General features: G+C 59.7%; 1 protein-coding gene across 1 annotated transcript; it reads right to left on the bottom strand.

Moving 5' to 3' along the window:
* Positions 1-3,885: 3,885 nt before the first annotated feature.
* Positions 3,886-19,834, bottom strand: LOC309452053 (antigen WC1.1-like; the record flags this gene model as incomplete). Its single annotated transcript, XM_082076729.1, has 16 exons — positions 3,886-3,947; positions 4,528-4,680; positions 4,865-4,948; positions 5,352-5,447; positions 6,187-6,324; positions 7,060-7,374; positions 7,899-8,213; positions 8,547-8,861; positions 8,947-9,267; positions 9,786-10,100; positions 12,380-12,703; positions 13,323-13,419; positions 13,519-13,631; positions 15,707-15,844; positions 16,117-16,431; positions 19,807-19,834. The coding sequence occupies 16 exons, from the start codon at positions 19,832-19,834 to the stop codon at positions 3,886-3,888; spliced, it is 3,129 nt and encodes a 1,042-aa protein (XP_081932855.1).
* Between the last annotated feature and the right edge of the window lie 1,245 nt (positions 19,835-21,079).

Raw genomic sequence — 21,079 nt, 5'->3', positions numbered from 1 at the left:
CTTTGGGCCACCAAGATGCAGGATGTCCCATCCCTGCACCCAAGATGTCCCATCTCCAGCCCCCTTGGGCTCCCAAGGTCAAGATGTCCTGGACCCCGTGAGGCCACCAAGACCCAGGATGTCTGATCTCTGGACCCCTTAAACCACCAAGACCTAAAACGTCCCACCCCTGGACACTTTGGGCCACCCAGACATATAATGTCCCAACTCTGTATCCAAGATGTCACATTTGCAGCCATCTCGGGCCACCAAGACCTTAAATGTCCCAACCCTTGGAACCCTTACAACACCCAGGCCATGATGTGCCATCTCTGGACCCCTTAGGCCACCAAGACCTAAAATGTCTCATCCATCCAATGGGTTGGGGGATCTCCAATGGGTTGGGAGATCTCCAAGAGCTTGGGGGATGTCCAAGGGGTTTGGGAGGATCTGCAGTGGCTTAGGGGGATCTTCAGTGAATTGGGGGAACTCCAATGGGTTTGGGGGGATCTCCAGTGGGTTGGGGGGGGATCTCCAATGGTTTTGGAGATCTCCAGTGGATTTGGAGGGATCTCCAATGGGTTGGGGGATCTCCCATGGTTGGGTTGAGGGATCTCCAGTGGGCTGGGGGATCTCCAATGTGTTTGGGGGCATCTCCAATGGAATTGGGGGGATCTCCAATGGGATGGAGGATCTCCAATGGGTTTGGGGGGACATCCAATGGGTTGGGGCATCTCCCATGGTTGGGTTGGGAGATCTCTGATGGGTTTGAGGGATCTGCAATGGGTTTTGGAGATCTGCAATGGGTTGGGGGATCTCCAGTGGGTTTGGGGGGGTGTCCCATGGGTTTGGGGGATCTCCAGTGGGTTGGGGGATCTCCCATGGTTGGGTTGAGGGATCTCCAGTGGGCTGGGGGATCTCCAATGGGTTTGGGGGGGTGTCCCATGGGTTTGGGGGATCTCCAGTGGGTTGGGGGATCTCCCATGGTTGGGTTGAGGGATCTCCAGTGGGCTGGGGGATCTCCAATGTGTTTGGGGGGATCTCCAGTGGGTTGGGGGGGATCTCCAATGGGTTGGAGGATCTCCAATGTGTTGGGTTGGGAGATCTCCAGAGGGTCTGGGGGGGATCTCCAGTGGGTTTGGGGATCTCCAATGGGTTGGGGGATCTCCCATGGTTGGGTTGAGGGATCTCCAGTGGGCTGGGGGATCTCCAATGTGTTTGGGGGCATCTCCAATGGAATTGGGGGGATCTCCAATGGGATGGAGGATCTCCAATGGGTTTGGGGGGACATCCAATGGGTTGGGGCATCTCCCATGGTTGGGCTGGGGGACCTCTGATGGGTTTGAGGAATCTCCAATGGGTTTTGGAGATCTGCAATGGGTTGGGGGATCTCCAATGGGTTTGGGGGGATCTCCAGTGGGTTAGGGGGATCTCCAGTGAATTGGATTAACTCCAATGGGTTTGGGGGGATCTCCAATGAGTTGAGGGGATCTCCAATGGGTTGGGGATCTCCCATGGATAGGTTAGGGGGTCTCCCATGGGCTTGGGGGGGTCTCCAGTGGGTTGGGGAATCTCCCATGGTTGGGTTGGGGGATTTCCAATGGCTTGAGGGATCTTCAATGGGTTTGGGGGTTCTCCAATGGGTTTGGGGATCTCCAGTGGGTTTGGCAGATCTCTCATGATTGGGTTGGGGGATCTCCAATGGGTTTTGTGGGATCTCCAATGGCTTTGGGGATCACCAATGGGTTGGGGGGCATCTCTAGTGGATTGGGGGATCTCCAATGGGTTGAGGGGGATGTCCAATGGGTTGGGGGATCTCCCATGTTTGGGTTTGGGGGGATTTCCAATGGGTTGGGGGATGTCCAATGGGTCTGAGGGGATCTCCCATCTTTGGGTTTGGGGCGATCTCCAACGGGTTTGCTGGGATCTTTAATGGGCTGGGGGATCTCCAGTGGGTTTGGTGGGATCTTCAATGGGTTAGTGGATCTCCAGTGGGTTTGGGGGATCTCCCATGGTTGGGTTGGGGGATCTCTAATGGGTTTGGTGGGATCTCCAATGGGTTGGGGGATCTCCAATGATTGTGTTGGGGGAATCTCCAATGGGTTGGGGGATCTCCAATGGGTTGGGGGATCTCCAATGGGTTTGGTGGGATCTCCAATGGGTTGGGGGATCTCCAATGATTGGGTTGGGGGAATCTACAATGGGTTGGGGGATCTCCAATGGGTTTGAGAGGATATCCAATGGGTTGGGGGATCTCCCATGGTTGGGTTTTGGGGGTCTCCAATGGGTTGGGGGAATCTCCAATGGGTTGAGGGATCTCCAGTGGGTTGGGGGATTGTGAGAGTTGGTCTGAAGATGGAGCAGTATTTGCCTGACCATCGCCATCAAGAACTGAGAGAACTGAGGCCCTGACTGAAAGAACAGATGGACAATGACTTGGAGAGAGGCCCGAGGAGAAGCATTGTGCTGAACTGTTTTCTCCGATTCGGGGGGGCTCCTGCTTACAATGGCTGCTGTGTGGACTTTGCTGCTGCTTCAGCCAAACCAGCCCCTGCCTCCTGAAAGCTGTTGTTGTGAGGGTCTCTCTGACCCAGGGACAATCACTGCCGTCCAGAAGATCTGTTCTCACCTGCAGCCTCAGTCACACGTGTCCCTCACCTGCTCCCTCAAACAATGGCCAACAAAAAGGAGCATGCCCAGCAGCTCGCCAAGGGTCCTGAGGTCACCCAGTGGACCAGAGAGAGCACGTGTCCTGAATGCTGGACACGTAAGCGCTGGCAAAAGAAAGCGTGGATCTGTCGAGCCTGTGCAGTACGAGCCTGGGTTGCGAAATCAAGGCGAGACTGCCCTAAAACAATGGGAGCAAGGGGGGGTGAAGAAGCATAAAAGGTGACTCCAGAATGGACACCATTGAAGATCTTCCCACCAGAGGATCCTGAACCACGGCGGAGAAGCAGCAGGACTCCATGGGATCGGAGACCAGAGGGACGTTTCTGGAACTGGACTGCTGAGAAACGCAACCTCATTTCTCATCTTTTCCTTTACTTTTCCCTGTTTTTTTCCCCTTTCTCTTTCTTACTCTCTCTTTATTGTGTGCTGCTTTACGGGCAAATTAATAAAGCAACACTGCTTGATTGAATTATAACCCCTTGGCTTTTTGGTCGCCTTATTTTTGCGCTCTGAGATCAAGGTAAAAGAACCATCAGGAGTCCATCATAGATGGACCGTGACACCCGCCCGCTCCCATCCCTCCCGAACCTGCACACAAGTGCTGCCCCGACACAAACCCGCGCTGACACCCGGCGAGGCAGCAGGAGGGCAGGGCGGGGGCTGCAAGCAGCAGGAGGACGGGGTCCCAGGGCTGCCGTGGGGCCTCACAGCCCCTGCTCAGGAAGAACGCGGCTCTGTGGCTGTGACAAGAGTGCTCGGGGTCTGTGACGGCCCAAGGCAGCAGGAGCAGCTCATGGAGACTGGGGCCCTGGCAGAGCCAGAGCAGAGGGAACCCCAGCCCTGCGTGTCCCAGAAAGTGGCTCCGCACCCTGTGCCGGGCACTGGGGAGCACAGCTGCCTGCTGACCGTTGTGGGAGGTGATCTGGGGTGTGATCCCCTCTGGGCCATCTGGAGTTTAAAGGGCACGGTGATGACCTTAGGGCTCACATCTGTGGGGTCGCAGCCAGGACTTACCCTGGCACAGCAGCTCTGTCATGGCCTCTGCACTGTGGGACCAGCCTGGCCCAGGCAGGGCCCGGGGGAAAGAGCAGCTGGGGAATCTCGGGGTGAAGAGATGGGCACTGGGGAGCATCATGGGACCTGTTAGAGAGTCATTTTGACTAGAAACTGCCTGTGGCGAGCAGGATGGAAACCACCCCAGGGGTGTTTTTTAGTCTCTGCTGCCCCTGATCAAACTCAGGAAGATTTCCTGACGCCTGGGCAGACACAAACCAGCTCCAAGTCAAAGTCCACCGACACTTTCAATAAGAACAAATATGATACACAGTGGAAAAAAGGAGAAAATAGAGGAAACTCTGGGCTGTTTGTGCTGCCCATGGGCAAAGGGAGGCGGTTCCCGGTGCTCGCGGCTCTCCCAGCTGCACGGACCTCTCTCCCTCCCGGCTGCACCCACCTGCACAGCAGGGACGGGCTCTCCTGGCCGGGGGCTCAGGGGCTGCTGTGTGCCCAGCTCTGTCACAGCCTTTGTGTGTCACAGATGTGCCAGAGAGGTCTCTTCAGCGTCATCATAGCCCGTGCTCCCCGGGGACAGGGACGCGGTGTCTCCTTCAGCTCCAGGGACCCCGGCACTTCTCTGGGAGCACAGGCTTCCCCCTGCAAGCAGCAATGCGGGAATTGCAGCTCACCCCATGGGGTCTGTGCATCACCTTCCCCCTGCTCCTCACCACACTCAGCTCCTTCTCCCACCCTTCGGTCCCTCCACGGGAATCTCCTGGGGCAGTTCCCCCTTCCCGGGAGGTTTAGGTCTCAGTGCAGCAGCAACCAGGGTGGCAGTGGGATGGCACCCCAGGAACCAGCAGCGCTGAGTTTCCCTCTCACCTCTGGGTGCATCGCTGGGTCCTGCTCCCTCCGCTGGCACCCTGGGCATGTCCCGAGCTCCCTGTCCAGGGACATCGTCCTCCCCAGGGTCAGAAACCTCCCTGGCATCATCATAGCCATCCACTGGGTCACCGCCAGGCAGAACAGGAACATCTGAAGAGAGAGGAGAGCTGGTGACAGTGAGAAGATCCATCCTGCAGAGCAGAGGATGGGAGGCGCTGGTGTTGGCAGCAGCACAGGAGACCCCCAGGTCCTCCCCCTCTCTGACGGTGACACCCAGTGACACCTCTGTCCTTCACTTGTCTGCAGGCAGATCAGCCCCTTCCTGCTTCATTACCTGGTGCTGATCCCAGACCATCCTTCTCCTCTCGGTGCCCAGGGTAGGGCTGCAGCTGGGTCAGGGACTGCTCTGAAGAGGAGCCTGGAGAGATGTGCAGTGAGTGTTATGGTATAGCTCACTGACCTGGTTTGTGGTCAGCACTGCTGGGGAAGGGACCCACAGAGCTGGGGATGCATGGGGAGGAGGGCTGGGAATTCACCCTGCTCCCCTGGGACAAGCCCTGTCTCAAAGGTGCTCCCAGAGCTGCCCCAGGACAGCTCTTCCCTCACTCGTCAACGGGTGCAGGGGCAGGAAGAGAGGGGCTGTCCAGCTGCCATGGGCAAAGCGGGTTGGGAGGCAGCTCCTCTCCCGGGCCCAGGGCTGGGGTGCTCTCCCCACAGACCACACAGCCCCAGCACTGCAGGGACCACGGGCTGGGGGCTTCAGGGGATCAGCCCTGGGGAGGGGCCAGGGGAAAGGGTCCTGCAGATGTGCCCACACCCACCTGAGCCACCAAACCTCGCCTGCTTCTCCCACGCTGGGCTGTGCCCGATCTCCTCGTACACGGCCTCGGGGAAGAGCTCCTGGGCTGTCCTGGAGCCTGGGGACAGAGGCAGAGCTGGCATGGGGACAGGCAGAGGGGCAACGGGACCCCACTGTGCTCCCCAAACCTGTTCCTTGGCCCAGCCAAGGACTGCTCCAATAGCACAGCCCCAGGGTGCTGTCCAGGAACAGCTGCCACATCCCCAGTGAGGGCCACATCACTGTGGAGAAGATCTGGGGCAGCATCACCCTCACATCTGCCCCTTGGAGACAGCGCTCAAGCGCCTCTGGTCCCTGGGTCACCCCCTTGTCTGACCCCAGAGCAGCTCCCGTGCTTCCCCTCCACCTGGAGCCGACCCCTGTCTGCCCCACGAGTCCATAGCAGGGCCCCCGCCCTACCAAGGGCAGGCACGGCTGGGCAGAGGGTCAGCCTGGGGCCTGACTCCATGGGGATGGGCCCTGCTGCCCTGTGTTCCTCCCGTCTTCTCCTTTGCCCCAGAGCGCCCTCCAGCACTACCCAGAGCACTGCCAGCCTTGGCCATCTCCCCCAGGATAACATCTCCTACAGTCCTGCTCTGCCATGTCTCTCCTTGCCCCATCTCTTGCTCCCACCACCTCTGGGCTCTCTCCAGCCCTTTGCTGCTGGTGCCCTATGGCCAGACAGTCAATGGGGTGCGTGGGGCAGGTGGCAGCACACAGTCTCCTCCCCTCAGCTCTGCTTGTGCCCCTTACAAACCCCCCGCAGCACCCCCAGCCCTTCCAGGAGGCATCACTGGGAGCTCTGTGGAAGGACCCACCTCTGCGCCCAGCCCTGGCCCTGAGCACTTGCCCGGCCAGCAGGGCCAGGAGCAGGCAGAGAAGGGCCCCCAGGATGATGCAGATGATGACGGGCACTGAGATTCTCCCACTGACAGTCGGACAGCCCCGGGTGGGATCTGCACGGGCAAGAACATGGAAGAACAGCACCAGCCCTGGGAGAGGTGGCGGCAGCACCAGACCTGACCCCCATCACACAAGGCAGCAGAGAGTGGAGGGTCCCAGGGGGGATGATGGAGAAGCTTCCACCCTGCTGAGTGAATTTCACCCCCTCCTCAACCCTCACACAACCACCCCAGTGCCTCCTCCTGGGAGTTTCACACCCCAGCAAGGAGCCCCTTGCACCCCACTGAGGGTCAGAGCCCGGCCCTGGGATACCCAGCCCTGGGGAGGACGAGTTACCTGCTCGGGGTGGGGATGCTGCTGTCCTGGGTGCAGCTGCAGAGAGGAAAAGGAGAGCTGGGCTGAGAGGGTGGGAGTGCACGTACCAGGGAGCCTCCCCTGCAACACCCCGGTGTGTGTCTGTAGTGTCCCTGACACATCCCACCCCAATTGCCCCTCCCGTAGTGCCAGAAAGGGACCCAGGACAGGCCCCGGGGGCCTCCGCTCTGGGCGGCGGGCAGGGTGGCACAGGCAGCCCGGGGATGGATGGTCCTGGAGCTGCAGGGCCCCACGGGCAGTGGCCCAAGGACACCCAGTTCCACAGAGGCTGCTCCCTGCTTGGCACCAGCTGCTGCCCCCACAGGAACGTTCCTGCTCTCAGGAGCTCGGGGGCCGTGCCAGGACCAAGCGGGTGAAAGGCCTTTCCCAGCTCCCTGCCAACACCTGACCAAGGGGCCCCAGCCCCCGCTCACCCGAGCAGCGCACGGCAGCGTCTTCCTTATGCCGGCAAGCACGTCCGTCCCCAGGCCGGGCCCAGCAGTCCTGCAGAGATGGCTCCGTCCCCCGGCACTCCACCCGCTCCAGCCAGATGGGGCCCTGGCCCACCCCAAAAGCAGCCTCGTGCAGGGCAGACACCGCGGGGCCACAGCCCAGCTGCCTGCACGCCACCTGGGCATCCCGCATGTCCCAGGAGTCATCGCACACTGTCCCCCAGGAGCCGCGGTGCCAGAGCTCCACTCTGCCCGAGCACCCGTCCTCGCCTCCCACGGCACGGATCTTCTCCCTGTCTGGAGAGGGCAAGGAGCTCCCACGGCACTCAGACAGCAGAGGAGCCAGGCAAGAGCAGCACGCGGAGGAGCAGCTCCCTACCTGTGCAGCTGCTGGAGTTGGGGCACGGGGCCAAAGGCTCTGGGGGCATTTCTGGGCGTCCCCCTGAAGAAGGAAACACTGTGGTGAAGGGGCTGGCTCGGGGATTGTGCAGAAGAGAGCGGGGCTGAGCTCTGCTTGTGCCTGTGTGCCATCTTGGTCACAGAGCAGCAGGACGGTGTCCATGGAGGGGAGGCTCCTCTGAACCCTCTCTGGTCTCTGCTGAGACCACTTGGAGATGTCGCTGCCTCCCCCAGGCACTGCTCAGTGGCAACTGCTGCTGGACATGTGGGACACTGAGAACTGTGGTCACATCTGTGCCACCAGCAGCACAAGCATCTGACGTGGCAAGGAAAACTCCTCCAAGCTCTTTCTCTGCATTTGGCCGTGCCCAGAGGGGAGCAGAAGCTGGGGTGGCACCGGTGCCCGCGTGGCTCACAGTTACCATTGCAGGTGATGTGGGTCTCTTCTCGCAGGTCATCGCACGACTGTGGGTCCCAGGGGGTGGATGGACACTGCCAAAAAGAGATGTTTCCCTCTCCACACTGCACGTAATCCAGCCAGGCAGTGCCAGACACCCTGCCATAGGGCAGGTCTGCTTCCAGGGATCCTCCGTCCCCGCAGCCCAGCTCCTTGCACACCAACGACACTGTGTCACGAGTCATCGAGTTGGAGCAAACGCTCCCCCACGTCCCGTTGTAGAAAACCTGGAGGCGCCCGGAGCAGCCGTCACTGTTCTCCAGCCTCAGGGCCACGAACTCTGGGAGGAAAGGCAGCAAGAGAACAGGCTGGTGTGGGGCTGTGGGAGCCAGGACACCCCTGCGCTCCCCAGGCCCCCAGCCAGGCAGGGCAGGGCCAGCAAGTCCCCCTCGCACCCAGGGCAGGGAGAAGTCCCTGATGGACACAGCCCCTGCTCTCCCCGCTCACCCTGGGGAACACTGAGCTCCCCAGGGACCCCGCTGAACTGAGGGCACCCCGGTGTCTGTAGGCCAGGCTCAGGCAGGGGCTCAGCCAGGGCCAGCCTTGGCCATGCCCGGCTTTCCCTGCGTCCCGGCCTCCCGGGAACCATCCCGGCACAGCTCCCGGCACACACCTGAGCACATGACGCCCGCGTCCTCTTTGTGTCCACAGTCGTGCTGCCCCCAGGGCCCGGCAGCACAGTCCCAGAGAGCAGCTTCGGCCCCGGAGCAGTTCACACCATCCAGCCAGATCTGCCCGGAGCCTTCCCCAAAGCGAGCGGAGCCGGCCGCCTCCACCGCCCCTCCGCAGCCCAGCTGGTGGCAAACGATGGCGGCATCAGACAGGTCCCAGCCATCGTCACAGACGGTCCCCCAGCTGCCCTGGTAGTAGATCTCCACTCTCCCTGCGCAGCGCCCGGGCCCGTCCACCAGCCGGACCCGCCGGCTCCCTGCAGTGGGGAGAAAGCCCAGGAGCTGTCAGGGGCTGGCTGCCCCCCCACCCCATCATCTGGGGGCTCGTGCAGCGCCGCTCACCCCAGCAAATGACTCCCACGTCCTCCACAACACCTCCCAATAAGGCACTCCCGGGCAGGGAGGTGTTGCAGAGGGTCAGGCTGGCCTCGTGCCCTGCGCACCGGACCCCTCGCAGCCCCACGGGGCCCGTCCCTCGCTCAGGCTTTGGGGGGCTGTAGGCTTTTTCTGCCTCTCCACACCGCAGCTGCCAGCACACCACGCTGGCCTCCCGCACGTCCCACTGGTCGTCCAGCACTCTGCCCCACGTCCCGCGCTGGAAGATCTCCACTCGCCCGTCGCACCGGCTCCTGCCGCCCACCAGCCGCAGGGACGCAGAGTCGGCTGGGCCTGGGGAGAGCAGAGGAGCCGCAGCCATCAGCGGCACCGGGCAGCACGGCAGCCTCCAGGGAGGAGGGCAAGGGGTGTCCGACCAAACAGGGCGAGAGCGAGCCCTGTGCTGACAAGAAGCGAGGGCAAAGCCCAGGCCCTGTCTGCAGCTCACACCAGGTCTGCTGCTGGGTGGTGGGATGAGGCTCTGCAGGGCTCTCTGTGGGGATGGGATGTGTTTGTCTGCAGCCACAGGGATGGAGCAGAGCCCCACCAGCCTGTCCTGGGCTCATCCTATGGAACCCGGGCCGGGCAGTGGTACCAGGGCCTAAGGCGCTGCCCTGGGGACAGGTGTCTGTGTCTGTTCAGACCGCAGCTCTCCCAGAGCAGAGCGGTCAGTCTGAGCAGGGAAAGCCCCCCAGGGCCCCTCCAGGGAGAAATTCAGCCCGGTGCTGCCATGGGACCCCTGCTTTGGGTGGCCGTGTCTCACACAAAGGGAAACAGAGCTAATGCACCGTTTTCCCAGCACTCACCTGAGCAAATGACAGCAGCGTTGTTCCCGGGGGAGCACGGAGAGGCCCCCAGGGTGGCCACTGGGCACTGTCCCAGGTGGGCTTCAGTCCCGTCACAGTGGAATGAGTCTCTCCAGACAGGGCCAGTCTCTCTCCCAAAATGCTCTCCTCCAGGAACGGACTCAGCAAACCCACAGTTGAGTTGACGACACAGAACGTGGGCATCCGAGAGATCCCAGCGGGAGGCACAGAGGGTCCCCCAGCTCCCCAGCACCTGGACCTCCACCCTCCCCGCACACACTGTGCTGCCATTCACCAGCCTGAACCCTGTGTACTCTGGAGACAGAGGAGGAGACAATCACAGAATCACACAATGTTAGGGATTGGAAGGGACCTCAAAGCTCATCCAGTCCAACCCTCCCACTGGAGCAGAAACACCCAGATGAGGTTACACAAGAAGGTGTCCAGGTGGGTTTTGAATGTCTGCAGAGTAGCAGACTCCAGAACATCCCTGGGCAACCTGGTCCAGTGTTCTGTCACCCTCACTGCACACTGCGCTCCCTCAGTTCAGCTGTGAGGATGCTGTGCAGACTGTGTCAAATGCCTCACTCAAGTCAAGGTAGACCACATCCACCGCTCTGCCATCATCCATCCACCTTGTTATGTCCTCATAACAGTCAATTAGGTTGGTCAAGCACGACTTCCCCTTGGTGAAGCCATGTTGACTGCCCCTAATGACCCTCTTATCTCTGATATGCCTTGAGATGACACTAAGGAGAAGTCATTCCATCAGTTTCCCAGGGATGGAGGTGAGGCTGACCGGTCTATAGTTACCCGGGTCCTCCTTCTTGCCCTTTTTGAAGACTGCAGTGACATTTGCTTTCCTCCAGTCCTCAGGCACCTCTCCCGTCTCCCAAGACTTGGCAAAGATGAGGGAGAGCGGTCCAGCAATGACCTCAGCCAGCTCCCTCAGCACCCGCGGGTGCATCCCATCCGGACCCATGGATTGATGGATGTCCAGATTGCCTGACTGCTCCCTATCCCAGTCCTTATCAACCCAGGCAAACTCCTCCATTGTCCTGCCTTCCTCTGGGGCCTCAGCGGTGCGGCCATGGGAGAGTAGACAAAGAAGCATTCAGAGAGGGCAGGTTGGTGCTTTTGTACCCCTGGTAGCTGGTGGAAAGGCCAGAGGGACAGAGGCCTTTCTTCTCCTTCTGCAAGGTTTTCATGCTGCAGACAGTCCCATGACCCCTCCTGCCCTACACCCACCCAGCACAGTCCTTGCTCTGTCCCCAACCCCCGGCACAGCCCCAGCGTTCAACACCCCACCCCGAGTCCTCACGTGTGCAGCTGACAGCAGTGCTGTTCATCTGGGGGCAGGCCTGGTCCCTGGAGGACCCCGTGGGGCAGGAGGACAGGAGGGACTCATTCCCCACACACTGCAGCTCTCCATCCCACACGGGACCAGCCCCTTCTCCAAAGTGACCTCCTCCAGACACAGGCAGGGCCACGCCGCACCGCAGCTCCCTGCAGACCACCTCAGCAGCCTTGGGGCCAAAGCGGGAACCACAAACAGTTTTCCACTGGTTCCCATCACGGATCTCCACACGTCCTGAGCAGCGGCTCTTCCCGTCTGCCAGACGGACAAATCCTGGAAAAAAACATCAAAGAACCTGGTTGTTCCCAAAGCCCTCTGGCACTTACTTGCCCACATCCCACATCACCTCCAAGGAATCCCTGGACAAACTGCACATTGCACATCCCAGCGGAAGCTGTTGGGGGAGTGTAGGTGCCACAAACACATCCAAGGCTCCTCCGCCCCTTCTCTACAGCACCAGAGCACTCGAGGTGTGTGTCTGCCACACACTCACAGACACAGGTGTGCTCAGACAAAGGGTCCCACACAAGGTCCTCTGTGCTGCCCGGCACGCTCCCCCAGCACCGCAGTGTGTGAGCTGTTGGGCTCCAGGAGAACTGGCCCAGATGATGACGAAGCTGCAGCTGCTCAGCCCCTGCAGAGCTTTGGCCAGGCAGGACCATCATCACCTGGTGCAACCAGAGGCTCACTCTGATCCCAGGGTGTACCTGACTGTTGGGAGGTTCCTTTTAGATGGCAGATGTCCCAGAGCACAGAAATGGAGCAGCTGTTATCATGATTTGCACTTTCCAGAGCCCTCCCCTGCCTGCTCCAGGGGGATGTTCTCATCCAGGGACACCGTGCTCTGCCCAGGGGTGCACAGGTCCCAGGCCAATGGCCAGGCTGGGGACAAGAGACCCGCATGTCCCCCTGGCCTCAGCTGCCTCAGAGGGTGACAGCAGCACAGAGGAGAGTCAGTAAGAGCTGGCAAAGACCCTGTTTCATGGGTCAGTGTGGGGAGCTGTGGGTGGGCAGGAGGGGCTGGGCAGCTGGTCAGCGCTGCCTGCACAGGGTCCTGTCCCGTCAGGCCTGTCACAGCTTTCCCCAGGGACCAGTTACACCAGCAATGACAGTCCCAGCTCAGCAGCATGTCCAGCATCACTGGGCCCAGATCCAGCATGATTGTTGCTCCCTATGGCACAGCCTGTTCTGTTCCCCAACCCCATCCACTAAAGGTGAGAAATGGATGACCCCTTACCTGAACATGTCACTCCAGCGTCGAGAATGTGAGCACAGTTATGTTCACCCCATCCTGCATGTTTGCAGTCAGACAGGGCAGATTCGGTGCCTTTGCAGCCAACATCATCCATCCAAATGGGGCCAGATCCTGCCCCAAAGTGTCCGTACTGGTGAGCTCCAACAGCAGACCCACAGCCCAGCTGCTTACAAACCACTGCTGCATCGTTCATGTCCCAGTAGTGACCACACACGGTCCCCCACTGTCCCTGGTGTTTCACCTCCACTCTCCCGGCACAGCGCCTGCCGCCATCCACCAGCCTCACCTCCGCAGCACCTTCAAACACTGACACAGGACCAGTCAGATCAGCATTAAGCCCCCGCACTGTGGGTGTCAGGGTGGGAGGCCCCTCCCCTGCATGGTGTTCCCATTGTGGTGCAGAGGTCCCTTCTGTAGCCACAGGCTGTCCAAGGCTGGGGTGACCAGTTCCAGCCCTGCTGGGTCATTTGTGACCTCAGAGCTTTCAGCACTTCCTTCTACCCTAACAGACCCTCCAACCTGACCCTGGCCCAGGCCCACCTAGAGCACCTGCTCCTCCCCAGCCAGCACCCTGGGAAGACACCTGTTCCCAGGGATCCCCAAGCACACGCTGCTGCTTCTCCCAGGGCCCCCAGCTCCCCTGGGCCACAGTCTGCCCTGAGTACTTCCCAGCTCATCATCTCAGGCCTTTGTGTGTCCCCTGTGGAGCAACATGTTGATCCCAGGGAGCCTTCCCAGCCCATGGCCCCTCTTTGTCCTGGGGCATCAGCCCAGCCCTGCCCTTGTCTGTGATCCCCAGGAGGGTCAGGTCTCTGCCAGCCTGTGGGAACAGATGCCCCAGTTCCCCTGTCTCCACAATCCCAAACTGTCCCCTCCTCAGTGTGGGTTTTATCCCAGTGTTCAACACCCCACCCCGAGTCCTCACATGTGCAGCTGACAGCAGCGCTGTTCATCTGGGGGCAGGCCTGGTCCCTGGAGGACCCCGTGGGGCAGGAGGACAGGAGGGACTCATTCCCCACACACTGCAGCTCTCCATCCCACACGGGACCAGCCCCTTCTCCAAAGTGACCTCCTCCAGACACAGGCAGGGCCACGCCGCACTGCAGCTCCCTGCAGACCACCTCAGCAGCCTTGGGGCCAAAGCGGGAACCACAAACAGTTTTCCACTGGTTCCCATCATGGATCTCCACACGTCCTGAGCAGCGGCTCTTCCCGTCCACCAGACGGACAAATCCTGGAAAAAAACACCAAAAAACCTGGGAGTTCCCAGAGCCCTCTGGCACTTACTTGCCCATGTCCCACATCACCCCCAAGCAAGCCATGGCCAAACTGCCATTGCACATCCCGGGGGAAGCTGTTGGGGAAGTGCTGGTGACACAAACACATCCAAGACCCTCCTCCCCTTCTCTACAGCACCACAGCACTTGAGGTGTGTGTCTGCCACACACTCACAGCCACAGGTGTGCTCAGACAAAGGGTCCCACACAAGGTCCTCTGTGCCGCCCAGCACGCTCCCCCAGCACCGCAGTGTGTGAGCCGTTGGGCTCCAGGAGAACTGGCCCAGATGATGACAAAGCTGTAACTGCTCAGCCCCTGCAGAGCTTGGGCCAGGCAGGACCATCATCACCTGGTGCCACCAGAGGCTCACTCTGATCCCAGGGTGTTCCTGACTGTTGGGAGGTTCTTTTTAGGTGGGAGATGTCCCAGAGCACAGAAATGGACTAGCTGTTATCATGGCTGGTGCTTTCCAGAGCCCTCCCCTGCCTGCTCCAGGGGGCTGTTCTCATCCAGGGACACCATGCTCTGCCCAGGGGTGCACAGGTCCCAGGCCAATGGCCAGGCTGGGGACAGGAGACCCGCATGTCCCCCTGGCCTCAGCTGCCCCAGAGGGTAAGAGCAGCACAGACGAGAGTCAGTAAGTGCTGGCAAAGACCCTTTTTCATGGGTCAATGTGGGGAGCTGTGGGCATTCAGGAGGAATTGGGTAGCTGGTCAGCACTGCCAGTATGGGGTCCTGTCCCCTAAGGGCTGTCACAGCTTTCCCCAAGGACTGGTCACACCAGCAATGACAGTCCCAGCTCAGCAGCACAACTGGCCACACTGAGCTCGGATCCAGCATGTTTGTTGCTCCCTATGGTACAGCCAGGGCCCTTTCACCATCCCAGCCCCAAAGGTGAGCAACAAGCTGACCCCTTACCTGAACACGTCACTCCAGCATCGCCACTGTGACCACAGTCATGTTCACCCCATCCTGCATGTTTACAGTCAGACAGGGCAGATTCGGTGCCATTACAGCCAACATCATCCATCCAAATGGGGCCAGATCCTGCCCCAAAGTGTCCATACTGAGGAGCTCCAACAGCAGACCCACAGCCCAGCTGCTTATAAACCACTGCTGCATCGTTCATGCTCCAGTAGTCACCACACACGGTCCCCCACTGTCCCTGGTGTTTCACCTCCACTCTCCCGGCACAGCGCCTGCCACCGTCCGCCAGCCTCACCTCCGCAGCACCTTCAAACACTGACACAGGACCAGTCTGATCAGCATTAAGCCCCCGCACTGTGGGTGTCAGGGTGATAGCCCCCTCCCCTTTCAGGCTGTCCCCAGTATGCTGCAGAGGTCCCTTCTATCCCCATGGACCGTGCAAGGCTGGAGTGACCAGCTCCAGCCCTGCTGGGTCATTTGTGACCCCAGAGCTTTCAGCACTTCCTTCTACCCTTGCAGACCCTCCAACCTGCCCCTGGCCCAGACCCACCTAGAGCACCCACTCCTCCCCAGTCAGAGCCCTGGGAAGAGACCTGTCCCCAGGGATCCCCAAGCACACGCTGCTGCTTCTCCTAGGGCCCCAGCTCCCGTGGGCCGCAGTCCGCCCTGAGTACTTCCCAGCTCATCATCTCAGCCCTTTGTGTATCCTCTGTGGAGCAACATGTTGATCCCAGCGAGTCCTACCAGCCTATTGTTCCCTTTGTCCTTGGGCAACAGCCCAGCCCTGCCCTTGTCTGTGATCCCCAGTATGGTCAGGTCTCTGCCAGCCCCTGGGAACAGATGTCCCAGTTCCCCTGTCTCCACAATCCCAAACTGTCCCCTCCTCAGGCTGGGTTTCACCCCAGCGTTCAGCACCCCACCCCGAGTCCTCACGTGTGCAGCTGACAGCAGCGCTGTTCATCTGGGGGCAGGCCTGGTCCCTGGAGGACCCCGTGGGGCAGGAGGACAGGAGGGACTCATTCCCCACACACTGCAGCTCTCCATCCCACACGGGACCAGCCCCTTCTCCAAAGTGACCTCCTCCAGACACAGGCAGGGCCACGCCGCACTGCAGCTCCCTGCAGACCACCTCAGCAGCCTTGGGGCCAAAGCGGGAACCACAAACAGTTTTCCACTGGTCCCCATCACGGATCTCCACACGTCCTGAGCAGCGGCTCTTCCCGTCCACCAGACGGACAAATCCTGGAAAAAAACACCAAAAAGCAAATCATACAACCCTGTGGTGAGGCAGAAGGGGTTGGGCAGCTGGTCAGCGCTGCCTGCACAGGGTCCTGTGTCCACAGGGCTGTCACAGCTTTCCCCAAGGACCGATTGCACCAGCAATGACAGTCCCAGCTCAGCAGACTGGTTGGCCACACTGGGACCTGCTCCAGCATGTTTGTTGCTTCCTGAGAGCACAGCCGGGTCCCTTCCACCATCCCAGCCCCAAAGGTGGGAGCAGGCTGACCCCTTACCTGAACACGTCACTCCAGCATCCTCATCATGACCACAGTTATGTTCACCCCATCCTGCATGTTTGCAGTCAGACAGGGCTGATTCGGTGCCATTACAGCCAACACCATCCATCCAAATGGGGCCAGATCCTGCCCCAAAGTGTCCGTACTGGTGAGCTCCAACAGCAGACCCACAGCCCAGCTGCTTACAAACCACTGCTGCATCGTTCATGCTCCAGTAGTCATCACACACGGTCCCCCACTGTCCCTGGTGTTTCACCTCCACTCTCCCAGCACAGCGCCTGCCGCCGTCCGCCAGCCTCACCTCCACAGCACCTTCAAACACCGACACGGGACCAGTCAGATCAGCGCCAAGCCCCAGCACTGTGGGTGTCAGGGTGGGAACCCCCTCCCCTGCAGGCTCTCCATCCCACCACACAAGGCACCTCTTCCCACCCCTTCATCCACCTGCCCCCCACCCATGCCCACCCACACACTGCCCAGCTCTGCACTGGGCACCCACTGCCCCCAGCCCAGCACCCCCTGAACAGCCCTGTGTACCCAGGGCTGCAGCTTCCCCTGTAAAACACCTGTTCAAGCACCATCCAAACCAACCCCATCCCCAGGGCTTTCCCTGTTCCCACTGAGATGATCCAGAGGATCCCACCTCCCCTCCTCTCCGCTGGCATCAGCCCTGGGCCAGGCCCCCCAGAAGGACATGTCTCTACTGCAGATGTCCCCGTCCTCTCTCTCTGGGGGGCACAAACTGCCCTCGTGGGGTCAGGTTTCCCTTTGAACAAGGGGCAGTGAGCAGCACACAAACCCTCTGGGGCAGCCCAGAGGTTGGCAGTGCCCTGGGGATGTCTGGGTGCTGCCATCGCCAGTGAGGTCACCACTGGTCCAGAGGCAGAGTGCTGGGAACAAGGGGTCCCCAAAGGTACCCCAGGACAGGGGGGCTGTGAATCCAGCCAGGCACAGAACACTGGAGCCCCGGAAAAGGAGATACTGTCTCCCACCCAGATGGGCACAGGGAAAGGCACAGGCTCCATGGATCTGAGAACCTTCTGCCCCCTGTGTCGGCAGCACCTGCAAAGGAACTCCATTCCCAGACAGATCCCCATGACCACACTGGTACCCGCTGGCCCTGGGCGGTGGGACAATGAGTCAGCACTTACCCCTGAACAGCTGTACCCAGAGGAGCAGCCACAGCGTCTGAGGGGACACGAGTCCCTCTGTGCCCATCCTGAGCCTCCTGCCCTGATGGCACAGCCCTCTGTACCGCACTCCCTGCCACAGCTCCAGGGACTCGTGGGACCAATGATGACGGGAGGGCAATATATCTCTGCAGATGCCCCCCGGTTACAGGAGGAGCCAATCGAAGCAGCAGCACCTTTTTAGACATTATCGGGAGCTATCTCCCCTCCGACACGGCCCAGTCCTCCAATGAACTTCTCCAGCGCCGTTCATGACCATATATGAGGGACGGCTCCGCTGCAGATGTCACAGCACTTCAATGGTAGAACATCACAGGACAGGGCTGGTTGTAGTGGGGGAAACAGTTTTTCACCCCTTGAGCTCTGAGTGTGGACCAGGAGCACTGAGCATGTGCTGCGACAGGCACATCCAAGAGCCCGAGGTGAGAGTGTCCAGTCACCCCGGTGCCATAAGGCCCAGGGGGCTGGAACTGCACTGGGGCTGTGTCAGGAAGGGAAGGAAACAGCCCCTGTGACAGACCCCGCTCTGCGGGGAGCAGCATCTGGGAAAGGGCCTTAGCCCAGGGCAGAGCCCCATCCCAGGAGCGCTGGCTCACCCACCGCTCCCTGGAGAGCCCGCGGAAGGTCCCTCACAGGAGCTGGAGCTGGAGCTGGGACACGTCCCTGTCCTGGCAGCAGACATGCAGCCCAGAGGCTCAGACGTGTCCCTGACTGTCAGCGTGTCACCGAGGGGCCGTTATTCCCCACGGGTGGATCAGAGCTGCAGCCTGCAGGTGCACAAACCACAGCCCCCGCGCTCCCCCCGCGGCGCGCGGGCAGGAAGTCTGTGGTTTCCTCCTGGCGCCGTGCCCGGGCACATCCCTGCAGTGCCCCCGAGACACCCTCAGCCCGACGGCTGCAGCCAGGGCTGCAGGGGCTGCTCCTTCGGCCTCGCAGGCACAGGGCCGGGCAGCTCCTGTACCTGCTGGGGACCCTGTGACAGCACATGGACGGTCCGGCACCGAGCTCCATGGCCATGGGGTGTCACCGGTGACCTGAGCATTGCTACTCCTACTGCCACTGCTGTGTGCTCATTGGTTACACTGACAGTGACCTCACCAGCCCCTATAAGGATAGGTCCTGGCCTATCAGCCGTTCAGCCAGGAGCAACATCACTGCCCCTTGTCCTACCATTGGTTGTCACCAGCAGAGCCTGGCTCCATCCTCCTGACACTCCCCTTTCCATCTTGATCCCCAGCAATGAGTCCCCTCTCAGGCTCCTCTTGTCCAGCTCCAGAGCCCCAGCTCCCTCAGCCTTTCCTCCCACGGGAGATGCTCCACTCCCTCCAGCATCTTGGTGGCTGCGCTGGACCCTCTCCAGCAGTTCCCTGTCCTGCTGGAACTGAGGGGCCACAACTGGACACAAGATTCCAGGTGTGGTCTCCCCAGGGCAGAGCAGAGGCGCAGGAGAACCTCTCTGACCTACTGACCACCCCCCTTCTAATCCACCCCAGATACCACCGGTCTTTACGGTCTCCCATCCAAGCACTGACTGGGCCCAACCCTGCGTAGCTTCCCAGATCAGGCGAGATGGGGTGTGCTCAGGGTGCTATGGCTGTGTATATATATGGTCTCCCGTCCAAGCACTGACCGGGTCTGACCCTGCTTAGCTTCCCAGAGCAGATGAGATGAGATGTTCTCAGGGTGATGTGGCTGCATATATTATATATATATATATATATATGTGTGTGTGTGTTCCTCAAGTGTATTCTGGTAATATCTGAACTAAACCCTTTTTTCAAGGGCAGAGTAGAGGGACAGGTGAACCTCTCTGACCTACTGACCATCCCCTTCTAATCCCCCCCAGGTACCATTGGCTTCCTGGCCACAAGGTCTCCCATCCAAGTACTAACCGGGCCCGACCCTGGTTAGCTTCCCCGATCAGCCATTGTCAGGGTGCTATGGCTGTATATATTATATATATATGTATATGATCCCCAAGTATATCCTGATAGTAACTGAATTAAACCCTTTATTCAAGGGCAGAGTAGAGGGGCAGGAGAACCTCTCTGACCTACTGACCCCGCTTTGAATCCACCCCAGGTCCCATTGGCTTCCTGGCCACAAGGGCCCAGTGCTGGCTCATGGTCACCCTGCTGTCCCCAGGACCCCCAGGTCCCTTTCCCCTACGCTGCTCTCTAAGAGGTCATTCCCCAACTTAGACTGGAACCTGGGGTTGTTCCTGCCCAGATACAAGACTCTACTGAGACCCCAGGGACCTCACCAGCACAACCTGTTTGCTCTGTGCACATGTTGGGGTGACCCCATGTGGCAGCGCCCACCCAATCACTTGCTCACACCCCACCAGTGGGATGTGGGAGGGAATGGAAGGGCAGAAGCAAGAAAGAAAACCTCATGGGTCAAGATAAAAGTTTAAGAAGCGGAGAAGTAATCACTCACAGCAGGAGATACATATGCCCAGCCTGTCTCTGAGCAAAGGATGTTTTGAAGAACCCACCTGCCTCCTCAGTTTTATTGCTGACCATGACGTCATATGGTGTGGAATATCCCTTTGGTCAGTTGGGGTCAGCTCTCCTGGCTTCGTCCCCTCCAGCCTCTTGTCACCTCCAGCCTCCACACTGTTAGGGCAGCGTGAGAAACAGCAAAGGCCTTGAGGCTGTGCCAGTGCTGCTCAGCAACTGCTACAACATCAGTGTTGTCAGAGCTGTTCTGGGCACCATCAGCAGGGGTTGTGAAGAGGAAAAGCAGCTCCATCCCAGCCAGTACCATCTCCAGCCCTTGTTCCACACCGTGTGCACCCTGCTCAGGTCCTACAGCGTTCAGACATTGACATCCACCACCACCCCTTCCCCAGCCCTTGCCATGACACACGCACACACTGGTTTGGCTGGTGTGGCTCAGGTGGACCAGGGCAGGTCCCAGCACTCCTGACTTCTCCCCTCGCTCAACCAGAGCAGTTGGGAACATTCAATCAGGTTATGAGCCTAAGGACAACGTGTCCCGTCCCAACAGATGGGTTGAGGGATGAGTTAATCCTGACTCAACAGATGGGGTGAAGAGGGAAGAAGGAAGAGAGAGAGAGAAGAGCAAAACTAAGATATCAGAAAGAGAAAGGGAGAGAGGGAGATCACAGATATCACCACCCCACGGGTACATTGGTCCTGGGATGACTCTATGGGTCTCTATGGATCTCTATGGTCCCTATGGGTCTCTATGGTCTCCGTGGGTCTCTATGGTCCCTATGGGTCTCTATGGGTCTTCATGGGTCTCTATGGGTCTCTATGGGTCTCTATGGTCTCTATGGGTCCCTATGGATCTCTATGGTCTCTATGGGTCCCTATGGGTCTCTATGGTCTCCATGGGTCTCTATGGTCTCTATGGGTCTCTATGAGTCTCTATGGTCTCTATGGGTCTCTACGGTCCCTATGGGTCTCTATGGTCTCTATGGTTGTCTATGGGTGTCTATGGTCTCTATGGGTCCCTATGGGTCTCTATGGTCTCCATGGGTCTCTATGGTCTCTATGGTTGTCTATGGGTGTCTATGGTCTCTATGGTCTCTATGGGTCCCTATGGGTCTCTATGGTCTCCATGGGTCTCTATGGTCTCTATGGGTCTCTATGAGTCTCTATGGTCTCTATGGGTCTCTACGGTCCCTATGGGTCTCTATGGTCTCTATGGTTGTCTATGGGTGTCTATGGTCTCTATGGGTCCCTATGGGTCTCTATGGTCTCCATGGGTCTCTATGGTCTCTATGGGTCCCTATGGGTCTC

The sequence above is a fragment of the Streptopelia decaocto genome, assembly GCF_964273445.1.
Source record: "Streptopelia decaocto genome assembly, contig: HAP1_SCAFFOLD_883, whole genome shotgun sequence".
Taxonomy (NCBI): domain Eukaryota; kingdom Metazoa; phylum Chordata; class Aves; order Columbiformes; family Columbidae; genus Streptopelia; species Streptopelia decaocto.
Note: the sequence above shows the minus strand (reverse complement) of the source record. Positions and strands in the feature narration are given on the sequence as shown.